A 15,275-nucleotide genomic window follows, 5' to 3' on the forward strand; every position below is an offset into this window, starting at 1 on the left:
GCATATCTGGAATCCTTGGATTTCTTTGGTCCCTGTCAGTTGGGTTTCAGGCTCATGGAGATCAAGCTAACCTCTGTCATCAGTCTGCTAGCAATGGTCAACAGTCAAGTTAATTCCTGTGGCAGCAGCCCTTGATAACATTATGAGATTTTGTTGAGTCATCTATGGCTCCTGGCAAGAAAGCACAGAATTGCATTTGAATAGTGTCTGTTTCTAGCCATTAGAAAAAGTCCAGAGAATAGTATAGCTAATTACCCATCAGCCCTCTTCCCCCCGCCCCCCCCAGGGATTACATAGGAACATAATGATATAGGATCTGATGGCCCAGTCCTCTGCTACTGCAGACAACTCCACCATGTAATGTTGTTCATAAATTTTATTGTGAAGTTCTGTAGTTGTTCTGGCATGCAGCTCTCCCCCCATTTCAGCATGTATGTAAGATACTTTGAGCTGGGTGGCCATTGTGCAGGTTGCATGAAGCTCTGAATTTCTTTAATTGAACCAAATGTGAGATGTCTGGTTTCCCACGTGCCTTGCCAAGATGAAGCAAGCAGGCCGAAGCTCAATCCAATGAAAGAGCGATCATGCTGTTTGGCTGAAGGAGCAGCCATATGAAGGTGTTGGATTCTGCCCCTCTGAGTAGTGGAATTCCCTGAGTCCCACTAGGTTGCAATTGATAGGAGTGCCATTTTTCATCTATTTTAGCTCAATTTCTCTTTGATTTGGATCTTGCCACTTTCATCTCCACACTGGATTATTATAGTGCTACCCTTGAAGACAAGTCACAGGCTACAACTGAACTGATACAGAATGTAGCAGCTCATCTGCTTAGTGGGTCTTGATATAAGGAATGGATTAGCTTACTTGTTCATATCTGGGGGCAATACAAGGTACTGCTACTGATCTTTAAAGAACTACATGGTTTGCATATGAGGTATATGATCAACTGATACACTTTAGGTGACAGTCCTTATACAGGAACATGTGGGTGATGGGTTGCTTCTAATGGAGGTCCTCACCTTTTGAAGCTGCCCCCTAGCTGGTTCAGTAGGTAGTCTATCCTTCAGAGTGCAGTGTAAAATTCATATATTTTTCCATGAGTGGGTTGGGGCCTGATTGCATTGATGGTGTTTCTCTGATTTGTAACCTATTTCTAGTAGTCTACTTTTTAAACATTTGTATATTTACCCAGACACAATAAGTACAAAGCCAGGAAATAAATACAAAGTTTTAGCCATCTACTCTCATCTGATGCAAGTTTGCAGGAGTAACCCCCCGCCAGCTTCCCCCACTGCTGACTTTAAGACTGAATTTTTTTTCCCTCTCTTGGCCTATTTATTTCATGTCTGAATTTTGGGTTCCCCCCCCTTGCTTTTGTAGCTGCTACCATAATTGCTCCCCATTCCTCTTATTAGTTGGGTATTTGATCCCTTTGTGCTTGATATATTTGTCTGAGAACTGTTGGGTTCATCCTCTATAGTAAGTAGCTGGTTTGTTCTTTCTAGGTGTTTAATTTTTATTGAATGATGTTTGGCTGTGCTGTAGTAAGTGACTGTAGATGAAGTAACTAGCTGGACTAAAATACAACTAACTTGTTTTAGTTTTAGGCATCTCTGTCATGATTCTGCATGGATAAAGCAAAGTCAAGCAGTAAGTACACTGTGGCTCCAGTGAAGACTTTTCCCCACCCCTCATGTGACTGCTTCATGTCCAGGGTTTGTTCTATAGCCAGTTCTTACTTGATATAATCAAATGAGATAGAGAAAATTCTAAAAGTGGAAATTATACAAAACACCATTTTTAGTTCTACAGAGTGTGGTATAGCCACAGCTCACCAGTGGACTGTAATTTCTTTTTAGGAATCACTCCACCACACCGACTCACTCACTGGTTAAAAATTACTAGACTCTATTTTTTGTTTTTTTTTTACTTCCCATCACTGCCATTCAAAGCTATGAAAAAAAGGGAGAATACTCATGACTCGAATAATAAGTGGGACTTCATACAGCTTACAGCAGCGTCCCTAATCAAGCTAACTTTGTTAGAAGCAAAGACTCAATAGGATTTAAATTACAGCACACAAGAGAAATTCAGCAGTCCTTTTCAATTAATATCAGCTTTAGAACAGACTCCAATGCTCCCAACAGGCAAAGTTTGCCTCTCTGTAGGCAACCAACTACTGGTAGTGTATAGCAGAGAAGTTTTCAAGCCCTGTTCTGCAAAGCACTCTCTGAATGGAGTTCGGAGAAGGTCTGGCAGGTCCCAGCGCTGCTCGTTCCAGCTCCTCACTTTAAGAGCTGCCCAACCTCTCTCTTATCAAGAGGAGCTTGGATGCCTGCAAAAGGGGCTGTAACGGGAGAGACCAGGCCAGCTGCCTCCGGTGCTACAGCAGATTAGAACCAGGAGGCCCCAGCAGGCTCCCGACTTCCCCCTGTGAGCACTGGCAGTAATGGGGAGTGCGGAGGAAGGGAAGGGAGGTGGTCTCAGTGAAAGGGCGGCAGGCTAGCAGCAACCTGTTCATCTGGGGTCTGCACAGAGAGGGCCGGGGAAGTTCTGCCCTGCGAGGCGTAGCACTGTCGGAGAGGGCAGCGGGTGCTCGAGGCCTTGGGCAAGGAGACTAGTGACCAGGGCACATAATGACACCTGACAGCGGCCCTCAGGTGGCCGGGCGGGAAGGCCGGGGCGGGGGGGGGGGGGAGCCGGTCGGACGAGGCGAGAGCCCAGACTGGGGGGAGGGAGGGAGCGGGTCGGACGAGGTGAGAGCCCAGGCGGGCCGGGGGGGGGGCGCCCAGGCGGGGAACAGGTCGGACGAGGCGGGCGCCCAGGCGGGCTGGGCGGGGAACAGGTCGGACGAGGCGAGAGCCCAGGCGGGCTCCTTCTCCTCCAACCTCGCTCTCCCGTTTCCGTTCTCAAAGGAAGCTCGGCCAGGAAAGCCGCGCTCCAGTGACCGCAGGGCCGGCTGGAACCCAGCGCCCCTGGCAGGTTACCCGCGGCCAGGCTAGAGGGCGGGCCCCAGCGGCCACCCTAGCCCCGCCTGGGCCGGAGCCCGCCTACGCTCACGTGACCCTGGCCCATCTGTTCAAGATGGCGGCGCCCAGGGCTGTCTGCACGCTGGTGAGCGGAGGTGAGTGAGTTCCCTGCTCTGTGCCCGGTGGCGCGGGGAGCGGCTAGTGAATGGGAGTGTAGGGACGGGGAGGTGGCGTGGCGGTTTCATTGTAAAACCCATTAACGTATCTTTCCCCGGAGCCGGCAGCCTTACAAAAAACACCACTTAGCAAAATCCCCCCCCTTTCCGCCCGACACCGACTATAACAAACCTATACAGCAAAATGCTCTTCTCTCCACACTCCCCTGGTCGAAAGACGCTAACACCCACTACTAGGCTACCCATGAGAAGAAGGGGTTAATACACACAACAAAATCACTGATCCCTGGGAGACAGACTGTAATAAACACTGTCATTTTCCTTTTCCAAGGAGACGTGGTGTAACTCACAACAACTTCATCCTTGTCCTCTTTCCCTTGATGGAGAGACTGTGTCTACGCTGTAGAAATGTAGGGGAAAAATCCCACTAGATTTAATAGCCTTGAGAGGATGTAGCGTAGGCAAGGTTTCAGTGGTTGCACCTGTTTACCGCTATTGTAGTTAATACCAAAAGCAAGTGTAACTGAACAATGGTAAAAATTGGTCCTGCCATGGGAAACTTGTGTACACTTTCTTCTGTCATGCTAACACCACATTAGCTGAACCAATAGAAATTTTATTTGTGAATTTCTAGAGTAGACAAGGCTTTTTATAGATGCACACATACACAGAGTAAGATCCCATCTGTACATTCTAGGGAGTATAAAACTTCCAAAATCTTTTCAAGGGGAGGAACTTTCTTCCTGTCCCTGCAGGCAGAGACTGTGACCCAGAATAACCCATTCCTACAAGAGAAACTATTCACAGATGTAGCAAACTCACCATACCCAAGGGAGAGGGACAGAGAACTGTCCATCCCCGACTCACTATACCCACACACAAGGCACAAACAAACCCATTCCCACAGAAGGTCCCAGACTACATCAGGATAACTTTCTGTTGCTAGTGCTGCATCAGCTCTACCAGAACTAGTAACTTTGGGAGCGCTAACATAAAATGGCAGCCTTCATATTAGGTACTACTGTCTGTGTTTATTAAACCAGCTCTGAGCAGGATTAGATTATTCTGTCTTAAAATCATATCAGACCCAAAGTACTACTGAATGCATAATATAAATTCACAAGATAATTATTTTGCTCTAACCATTCAGTTATAATTTTAGCTGTTGTTTGTATCAGCAATAGGTTCAATATATTGACAGAAGTGTGTGCATGCATCCCAACTACCTTTTGTCTTTTTAATAAAGGTCCAATCTTGCAAACCCTTATGATTAGTCCTCACTCTATACCTTTTTCCACACTGCCACCTATGTGCAGAATATGCTCCCCAAACTTTCCCCTTGTACAAATCCCTCCTAAAAGCACCACTTCTGTCATGTAGCCCACAAGAAGTGAGTCAGCCAAGACCATTTATTTTTATTTAAGTAGCATATTGATTAAAAACTATTTAAAAAAATTGTTCAGACATGCTACACACATTGCTGAGTAACTGTATAATCTTATTGCTGTGATTTATATTGTTTTTCTTTCTGAACCCTTTATTTTATTGTGTCACATGATAAAAGATTGGAAGCTGTTTCAGGAATAGCATGCTTTTGAGGGTTGTAAATTAATAATCCCATCAAAGAACTTGCTTGAGTAAGAATTGGTCTCTAAATCTGTAAGGAGAGAGAGAAATAATGGTCTTTCATAAAGGAAAAAGTACTTTTGTGGTGTTCTGGAAAAGTCTGTTCAATAATCTGCTACAATAACGGAGCATAAACTGAAAATACTAAAACCATTAAGTATCAGAGGGGTAGCCGTGTTAGTCTGGATCTGTAAAAGCAGCAAAGAGTCCCGTGGCACCTTATAGACTAACAGACGTATTAGAGCATGAGCTTTCGTGAGTGAATACTTCATGCATCCGACGAAGTGGGTATTCACCCAAGAAAGCTCATGCTCCAATATGTCTGTTAGTCTATAAGGTGCCACAGGACTCTTTAAAACCATTAACTGTGACATTAAGCCAAACTCTGCATGCTTCCAACTAAAGCATAAGGTTAGAGCTAATACATAGCAAAAGTTCAGTCTTTCTCTCGCATAAGGAGCCCATATCTTCTGCTATACTTTTTGTTTTGAGTCTATCCAACAGTTTTGGAGCAGGTTTTGAGTTTGAAAATATAAAAGTCTTTATATATAACCATGAACTTTGAAGGGCAGAAATGTCAGTTTCTTCAGTGATGAATGTTTGTATCAGTAAGGAAATTTTACTTAAGTCCATAAAAAGCCATACTGTTTGTCCTTCAGATTCAAACTCTTAGTTATTTATTTTTATTCCTGGTAGCTGTTGGATCCTCCCTCTGTCATTCACATCCATTCTTTTCCCTGAAATTTTCAGTAGCACGGCTCTATGTATAAAGAATCATTATTTGGCTTGAGTCTCAAATGGGTTGGGTTTTAGTGCAACAGTTTAGAGGGCTTCACACTATCACTTTTCTCTAAATTTCAGAAGCTTCAAAACCTGGCAAGGTTTTCCAGGGCTTCTAGTCTAGGATGTCTTGCTTTGAGTGCTTGTTTCACCAATTCTGCTTTTGCAGCTGGGACCTCTGCAGCCATATTGTTTGGCACTTTCTTTCTCCCTGTGGGTGCAAACTTGTGTCTGTTATCCATTTTATTGTCCCATGTTATTTTTATTTTGTTAAGATGTCAAACCTCCTCTCAGGGCATCTTACTTTATCTAGTTTCCTTTTCAGTTCTGCTTTATGAGAAGTTTGTAAAGCAAAACCACCAAACAGTTTATTTAGGGCTGATTTTCCCTGAACTGGATAGCCCAGTTTAACTTAATTTGCATATTTTAAAAGATTGCTGTTGAGCTAAAGGAATCTATTCCACCTAAATTGAATATAAATTACCTTGTTTTTGGCAGCTGTGCCTTACTGGTATATTTTCATGGATTTTTAATTTTTTTTGATAAATTATGAAAAAGGAGTGTTCATTGTGATGGAACTGTTTCTAGAAACTGGGAAAATAAGCATCTGTGAAAATCTTGGATATTGGGAATTTGAATGCTGAGTAAATACCTTCCACCAGTTATCAAAGAAACTTGATTGGGGAGCATACTTTTTTTAACTTTAGAAAATTGTGTATTTTTTAATGTTAATAAAAGCTGAGTTATTGTGATAGGTATGCTTGTGGAAAGATAAAAAGATCTTTTATATTCTAAAAGTAAACATTACTATAAATTGATTCAAATACCTCCTGCTTTACTGGATGCAGAATTGCATTTTTAAACTTTTAAAACATGATTTAAACTCCTGTGCAATGAGAACTGGTTTACAATAGTATGAGTGGCCTGCACAAATGCAGGTGGGGGCAGAACTGCATTAGATGTACACTTTAAAAAAACTGTTTGAGACTAGCCTTACAATTGTCTTAAACTCAATTTTGCTACAAGTATGTTTGAACCATATTTAATGAGAGTTTTACAGTCAGTCAAGAGAAGATCTAATTGTATTTGCCAATTTAACAACTTAATAGAAAAGGTGAAAGTGCTGTGTCTTTAACAAAGACATCCTGGATCCCAAATTATTTATTTTGTATTCATAGCACAAACTAGATACAGTGTCTAGCACCATGATTTTAGTAAGAGTATGTATATATAGTACAGAGACAAGGTGGCTGAGGTAATACCTTTTGCTGGACCAACTTCTGTTGGTGAACGAGACACGCTGTTTCAAGCTTACACGGAGCTCATCTTCAGGTCTGGGAAAGGTACTTCAGAGCGTCACAGCTAAATACAAGGTGGAACACATTGTTAAGCATAAGGAGTTAACATGTTTTTGCCAGAAGCTGGGAATGGGTGATAGGGAATGGATCACTTGATAGATACCTGTTCTGTTCATTCCCTCTGTGGCACCCGGCATTGGCCACTGTTGGAAGACAAGATACTGGGGGTATGTCTACACTATGAAATTAGGTCGATTTTATAGAAGTTGATTTTTAGAAATCGATTTTATACAGTCGATTGCATATGTCCACACTAAGCGCATTAAGTTGGCGGAGTGCGTCCTCGCTACCATGGCTAGCATCGACTTATGGAGTTGTGCACTGTGGGTAGCTTTCCCGCAGTCTCCACTGCCCATTCTGGGAATTCTGGGTTAAGCTCCCAATGCGTGATGGGGCAAAAACATTGTCACGGGTGGTTTTGGGTACGTCACCCCTCCCTCTGTGAAAGCAACGGCAGACAATCGTTTTGCGCCTTTTTTCCGTGCAGACACCTTACCATGGCAAGTGTGCAGCCCGCTCAGCTCAGCTCACCGACACCGCTGCTGTTGTGTTCTGGGTGCTGCTGGCAGCAGATGGTGCAGTAGGCCTGTTAACTGTCATCATACACTGCTTCCGTTGCAACTCTGCTCTGCTGCTATTGTCTCAATAGCGAATTTCTCCATGTTGTCTGCCATGTGCTCCCGGGTACATATGTTCTTCCTCAGGGAAATGTCGTCCTCCACCGCTTCCACTGCAACTCTGCTCTCCTGCAGACACCATACCACGGCAAGCATGGAGCCTGCTTAGCTCACCACTGCTGCTGTGAGCATTGTAAACACCTCGCGCATTATCCTGCAGGATGTGCAGAACCTGCAAAAGCAGGTGAGGAGGAGATGACAGCACAATCACGATAGTGATGAGGACATGGATACAGACTTCTCTCAAAACACGGGCCCTGGCAATTTGGACATCATGGTGGTAATGGGGCAGGTTCATGCTGTGGAATGCCGATTCTGGGCCCGGGAAACAAGCACAGACTAGTGGGACCGCACAGCGTTGCAGGTCTGGGACGATTCCTAGTGGCTGCGAAACTTTCGCATGCATAAGGGCACTTTCATGGAACTTTGTGGCTTGCTTTCCCCTGCCCTGAAGTGCAAGAATACCAGCCCTCACAGTTGTGCGAGTGGCAATAGCCCTCTGGAAGCTTGCAACACCAGACAGCTACCGGTCAGTCGGGAATCAATTTGGAGTGGGTAAATCTACTGTGGGGGCTGCCGTGCTCCAAGCAGCCAACACAATCACTGAGTTGCTGCTATCAAGGGTAGTGACTCTGGAAAATGTGCAGGTCATGGTGGATGGCTTTGCTGCAATGGGATTCCCTAACTGTGGTGGGGCGATAGATGGAACGCATATCCCTATCTTGGCACTGGACCACCTTGGCAGCCAGTATGTAAACTACAAGGGGTACTTTTCAATGGTTCTGTAAGCACTGGTGGATCACAAGGGACGTTTCACCGACATCAGCGTGGGATGGCTGGGAAAGGTGCATGATGCTCGCATCTGCAGGAACTCTGGTCTGTTTGAACAGCTGCAGGAAGGAACTTACTTCCCAGACCAAAAAATAACTGTTGGGAATGTTGAAATGCCTATAGTTATCCTTGGGGACCCAGCCTACCCATTAATGCCATGGCTCATGAAGCCATACACAGGCACCCTGGCCAGTAGTAAGGAGCTGTTCAACTATAGGCTGAGCAAGTGCACAATGGTGGTAGAATGTGCATTTGGATGTTTAAAAGCGCACTGGTGCAGTTTATTGACTCGGTTAGACCTCAGTAAACCAATATTCCCATTGTTATTGCTGCTTGCTGTGTGCTCCACCATATCTGTGAGAGTAAGAGGGAGACATTTATGGCGGGGTGGGAGGTTGGCCACTGATTACGCGCGGACAGAGACCAGGGCGATTAGAAGAGCACAGCTGGGCATCCTGCACATCAGAGAAGCTTTGAAAACCAGGCTATGGTGTGACAGTTCTGTGTGTTTCTCCTTGATGAAAACCCGCCTCCTTGGTTGACTCTACTTCCCTGTATGCCAACCGACCTCCCTCCTTTGATCATCGGTTTCAGAGGCAATAAAGTCATTACTGTTTCCAAATCATGCATTCTTTATTAATTCAGCACACAAATACGGTGAAAACTCACAAGGTAGCCTGGGAGGAGTGGGTGAGGAGGGAAACGCTGGGTGGGGTGGTGGAGGAGGGAAGGACAGGGCCACACTACAGTTCAAAACTTATTGAATGCCAGCCTTCTGTTGCTTGGGCAGTCCTCTGGGGTGGAGTGGCTGGGTGCCTGTAGCCTTCTCCCCTCACCCTCCCCTCCCTTCACCCCGTGTTCTTGGGCCTCTGGTTGAGGAGGATATGGAACTTGGGGAGGAGGGCAAGCGGTTATACAGGGGCTGCAGCGGCAGTCTGTGCTCCTGCTGCCTTTCCTGCAGCTCCACCAGATGGCTTAGCATGTCAGTTTGCTCCCCGATTAGCCTCAGCATTGCATCCTTCGTCCTCTCAGCGTGCTCCTCCCTCCTCTCATTGCGTTCATTTAACGCTTCCCTAGACTCTGCCATTGTTTGCCTCCATGCATTCTGCTGGGTTCTTTCAGTGCGGAAGGACTGCATGAGCTCTGAGAACGTGTCGCCGGAAGTGCGGGGTTTTTTTGCCTTCTAATCTGCACTAGCCTTTGGGATGGAGATGATAAGGGGAGCGTAGAAACATTTGCAGCTGCAGGAGGAAAAAAAGGGAGAGTAGTATTCAAAAAGATACATTTTAGAGAACAAAGGGAAGACTATTTCACATGGAATCAAGCGATTCACATTACATAGCACATGTGCTTTTGGTACAAGGTCTCATTTGCATTTTGCCTCTTGTATTGAGTGCCTGCCAGTTTGGTGTGAGACATCACACATGCTCGGCTGGGCAACAGAATTCGGCTTGCAGGCAGCCATGGGAAGGCAAAGGGTTTCGGCTTCTTCAACCTTCATAACATGTGGGACTGGTTTCAAACAGCAGTGCCCTCCTTTCCCATACCAAGCAAAGCCCATTGGGTTGGCCATTTAAAAGGAGGGGCTGCAGTTTTAGGGTGAATGTGTAGCACAATCCAACCCCCCCCCATACCCAATTCTCTGGGATGATCACTTCACATACACACACCTCGCGTGGCTAGTATAAGGGAAGATCCCTGTCAGCCAAATGCAAACAGCTCAGCATGAACGGGCCTCCCCCCGCCGCATGGCTAACAGCGGGGATGTTGCTGTAATGCCACCAAAGCCGGGCCCATTCGCTGCAATGGTTTGTTCTGCAGTGATTCCAGACTACTTGCTACTGGCTTGGCGTGGTAAATTAATCATTAAACATGCTTGCTTTTAAACCCTGTATTATATTTACAAAGGTACACTCACCAGAGGTGCCTTCTCTGGCTTCATGGTCCGGGAGCCTGCCTTGGGAGGGTTGGGAGGGTATTGGCTCCAGGGTGATGAACAGTTCCTGGCTGTCGGGGAGAAGAGATTCTCTGCTTGCCTGCTGTGCGCTATCCTCAACCTCCTCCTCATCCACAAAATCCTTATCCCTGTTGCATGAGACTCCCCCCTTGCAGGTGTCCACGGACAGTGGTGGGGTAGTGGTAGGGGCCACCCCTAGAATTGCATGCAGCTCATCATAGAACTGATGTGTATGGGGCTCTGACGCGGAGCAACCATTTGCATCCTTTGTTTTTTGGTAGGCTTGCCTCAGCTCCTTAACTTTCACGTGGCACTGGTGTGTGTCCCTGTTGTAACCTCTGTCCATCATGCCCTTGGAGATTTTGGGAAATATATTGGCATTTATAACAACATTTGCCTACAGGCCTACCAAGCGCCCGGAACTCGTGGGCGGATCGCTTGAGCAGGGACTTCTCCTCTCAGCACGAGTGGCCTCTTCACCCAGAGGTGGTGTACAGACTTTTCCAAGAGTGAAGAACTCCCCAGGTGGACCCGTTTGCGACTTGGCAGAACCATTGCTGTCTCCGGTTCTGGTCGGAGCGGGGAGGGGAGTCTGGGACGGGGAACTATCTCCGATGCCTTCCTCCTGTCCTGGTTGGGCAGGTTTCTTTATGCCTTCCCCCATTTCCACTGATAGGCAAGGTCCTGGAAAAGATAAAAACAGACAAGGCCCGGGTCCTACTGATTGCCCCAGCATGGCCCAGGCAGCATTGGTACGGGACCCTCATGGGCCTGGCAGTCGCCCTGTGGCTGTTGCTGTCCTGCCTGGAAGTGCTCTCCTAGGACCAGGGCCTCCTCCTCTACCCCAGCCTAGCAGCACTCCACCTCATGGCGTGGCTGCTCAGTGGTTAGTGCTGGGAGGAAAGGACATGCTCAGAAGGAGTTCAACGCACCCTCTTAGAAAGCAGGCAACCCTCAACGCTCTGAGGCTACTTGGCAAAGTGGTCTCAGTTCTCCTAATGGGCGAATGAGCGGGGCATTTTCCCCGTGGCTGCCCCAATCCATCTTATTCTGGACTACTTCTTTCACCTTTGAGCCCAGGGCCTGGCGCCCTCGTCCATCCAGGTGCACTTGGCAGCCATATCAGCTTTTCACCCACCAGTGCAGGGGCACACAGTATTCTCCCCTGCTATGACTGGCTGATTCCTTAAGGGATTGGATCATCTCTTCCCATACATCAGGCCCTCAGTCGGACCTGAACCTGGTGCTGGCCCGCATCCCCCCCATTTGAGCCGCTAGCTACGTGCTCCTGGTCACACCTCTTGTGGAAGGTGGCCTTCCTGGTGGCAATCACGTTGGCTAGGCGGGTCTCGGAACTCAGGGCCTTGACCTCCGCGCCCCCGTACGCAGTGTTCCATAAGGATATGGTCCAGCTCCGCCCACATCCTTTGTTCCTCCTGAAGGTGGTCTCTGCCTACCACATGGGTCAGGACATTTTCCTGCCGGTCCTCTGCCCCAAGCCCCATGTGTCCAGTGAGGAGCACCACCTCCATACGCTGGATGTGCAACGGGCTCTGGCTTTCTGCCTGGAGCGGACAAAAACGTTCAGAAAGTCCTCGCAGCTGTTCATCTCCTCGGCCGAACGCATGAAGGGTTGGCCGATCTCCACTCAGCGGCTCTCCAACTTGATCACATTGTGCATCCGTTCCTGTTATGACCTGGTGGGAAACCCCCCACTGTCTATTGTGAAGGCGCACTCAACTAGGATGCAGGCCTCATCGGCTGCCTTTTTGGCCCATGTCCCCATCCAGGACATTTGTAGGGCTGCTACGTGGTTTTCAGTTCACACTTTCATCTCGCATTATGCGATTGTCTCCCAAACCAGGGAGGATGCCGAGTTCGGCAGGGCTGTGCTCCGTCCCGAGAATTTGTGAACTCCTACCCACCTCCAACAGATATAGCTTGGAATCACCTACTGTGGAATACACATGAGCAATCACTCGAAGAAGAAAAGACATTTACCTTTTCTGTAACTGGTGTTCTTCGAGATGTGTTGCTCATGTCTATTCTATATCCCACCCTCCTTCCCCTCTGTTGGAGTTGTCTGGTAAGAAGGAACTGGGGTGGGGGGAGCGCTCAGCACCCCTCATACCGTGCCATGGAGGCGTCGCTCCAGGGGTCGCTGGGGAGCTCCCCTACTGTTACTGCTGGGGAAAAACTTCCAACACCGGTGCACGTGGCGAGCACGCACGCCTATTGTGGAATAGACATGAGCAACACATCCCAAAGAACATCCGTTACAGAAAAGGTAACTGTCTTCTCACTAGTTATCCAGTCACCGTAGAGCATTTCAGGCTGGAAGAGATTTGAATTTCTAAATTAAAAAAAAATAGGGGTAGAGAATTGATATAATTAAAATAATAATAAAACTAGGCCTTCGGTATGCACTATAAAGAAGGAAAAAACAAGACTATCTCCAATGCTTTTTTTTCCCCTTTACACTCTCCCCAACCCCTCTTTTTTTCCTCCTTACCACAGGCTTTTGCTTAATTTCCCTGAGGCAAGTGAGAATTAATGGTTTGACTTCAGGGCCTGTCTCTAGTGACACTATTACAGAAAATTCCTGTAAACTCTAGTATGCTCACCACATACTTGTCTTAATTTAGATGAAGAAAATTTGAGGGTATCTTGCAGTGGTAGTATCCATAGATCAGATTCTCTCATGCAAGAAAAAAGTTTATTCTACTTTAAGCTACCATATATTGTGAAGTTACAGTGTGTAATACTAAAGATACAGCATATATGAAATGATTAGTAATGGTCACATCTAATAATAGTTATACAGCTGGAAAACAGACTGATTTCTACAGGATGCCCATATCTATATTTATCTTTACCAACCAGGCATGGAAACTTGCAAGCTCCAATTACTCTTCTGAAAACATATTGTTCCTACTGTTAGCTAAGGTTAGCTGGGACAATAAAGCAGCTACAAACTATATTTTCCTCTAATTATGTCCCCTTATCAGTGCTTATATCAGGGATCGGCAACCTTTGGCCTGCGGCCCAGGAGGGTAAGCACCATGGCAGGCCAGGCCGGTTTGTTTACCTGCCGTGTCTGTAGGTTCGGCCGATCGTGGCTCCCACTGGCCGCAGTTCGCCGCTCCAAGCAATGGGGGCTGCGGGAAGCTCATGGCGGCAAACCGTGGCCAATGGGAGCCACGATAGGCCCAACCTGCGAATGCAGCAGGTAAACAAACTGGTCCCCTGGCGGGCCGCAGGCCAAAGATTGCGGATCCCTGGCTCAGATTTTACATTATTAAAACTGAAAAAGTAAAAATCTAATTTACTCTTCACTGTTTGTTGTTTGACTTTCTGATAGAGAGAGATCCAACTTGTCCAGATTAGGATCTGAACTTCCTCAAAATTTAGGAGTGTTTGAATCTAAGGTTTAGGTATTTGCCCATTTTTATTACATCCATCTCGCTCGACTGAATGATGAAACTAGATCACTGTTTCATTTTTTGATTCTCCTAACCTAGTACAATGATGTTTGTGTTTCCAGCATTCCAGGGCCATGTTAAAATGAACAAACAACTGTTTTTACTAAAATTTAAACAAAAGTAAAATGGGCTTAAAGTAAGATGACTGTGCACCTTTAAAACGGAGATCAGCTTTCTGCGTTTTGGTAGTATATTCATTTCACTGTAGCTTTCACACTGAATTTCATTCGTTAGTCCTGAAGTCACTTATAACAGTCGTAGGCAAAAATATCACAATATATGTACCAGAGGAGTTCTAATATACTATGTCACATATGTTGTGTAGCCCTGGAAAACGGTTTAATTCTAACAAAATTCCAAGTTTGTTTTGTGTACTTGCAAGGCTGAAAGAGGCAAAAAAGCAAGCAAGCAAATAAAAATTCTGATTTGTATTTGGTAAGGCTGAAGTCTGAAGTTTTTGTCTTTAAGTGGTGGGATTGTGGTATTTCCACACATTCTGTGTAAAATCTGGCCGCAGCTGAAGTAGAACCAGAAAGAAAGTAGTTTTATTGTTTTAGATCCAATCCAATACCAAAATCTTGGGGGAGGTGAGGGAGATCAGTTTTAGATGCAAGAATTACATTTTCTTCCCTCACTCCCTGAAATTCAAAAGATTTGGATTTGAGGTTGTGGTTTTTGACTGCCTTGAACCAAGAGCAAATGAAAACAAAAGCTCACAGTTTTCAACATGACGAGTGTTAACAGTCACAATTTTGCTGTCCCTACACAAATTAGATACTCTTTTAAAAGCAACAAATGTTATTTTACATGATCTTTAACTTCAAAGGATGTTCATTTATATTAAAACTGTTTCTAGAATCCATAGTGGCAGGTAATTTTGATAATTGTCAATTTGTCTAGTGAGGTACAAAAAAATTCAAATGAACACATTTTAATAGCATTTAGAAATTGTATTTAAAATATTTTAATGAAGGAGGGGAAGAGTAGATTCCATTGCTTATTTGCTTTTTCATGCCACTTTACTGGATGGTGAGATCTCGAGGCTTCAATTGTTTTTTGATGGTTGTTGCTATTGTAGGCGTTTGCAATTAAAATGAAGTGTTAGTGGCTAACTTGTTTTATTAAATACATGAGAAAGTTACTGAACGTATACAAGGAGTTGTCTGTGTTGTGTACAGTCTCTGTTTTACAGTTGTGGCATCCTGTAGAAAGAGACTTTTCGGCTAAAGTAGTGTTTTAATTTCATTTTTTAGCTTTTAGTTACACATGTCTGGCAGGATCCCTGACCACTGCTGTTACCTGGTGGCGCCTAGACTTCATCAAGCAGTCTACCTGGATCTAGGCCCCGATGGACTGTTGTAACTGATGTACGTGATCCCCTCTGTTAAGGAATCCAAGACCTATAGTACCAGAATTCCC

At 45.8% G+C, this 15,275-nt stretch overlaps 1 protein-coding gene across 4 annotated transcripts in view; it reads left to right on the forward strand.

Annotated features, from left to right (window-relative positions):
- The first annotated feature begins 2,361 nt into the window (after positions 1 to 2,361).
- The window catches only part of METAP1D (methionyl aminopeptidase type 1D, mitochondrial), a 60,593-nt gene continuing 47,679 nt past the window's right edge, over positions 2,362 to 15,275 (forward strand). Inside the window, exons 1-2 of one of the 4 annotated variants that reach the window (XM_044978479.1) lie at positions 2,362 to 2,433; positions 2,916 to 3,124. In XM_044978479.1, the coding sequence (XP_044834414.1) occupies positions 3,085 to 3,124 (40 nt within the window). In that variant the 5' untranslated portion in view covers positions 2,362 to 2,433; positions 2,916 to 3,084. The remainder of the gene's footprint in view (positions 2,434 to 2,915; positions 3,125 to 15,275) is intronic. The other 3 variants (XM_044978478.1, XM_044978482.1, XM_044978480.1) reach the window with 3 other exon arrangements.

The sequence above is a fragment of the Mauremys mutica genome, chromosome 10 (assembly GCF_020497125.1).
Source record: "Mauremys mutica isolate MM-2020 ecotype Southern chromosome 10, ASM2049712v1, whole genome shotgun sequence".
Classification (NCBI taxonomy): Eukaryota; Metazoa; Chordata; order Testudines; family Geoemydidae; genus Mauremys; species Mauremys mutica.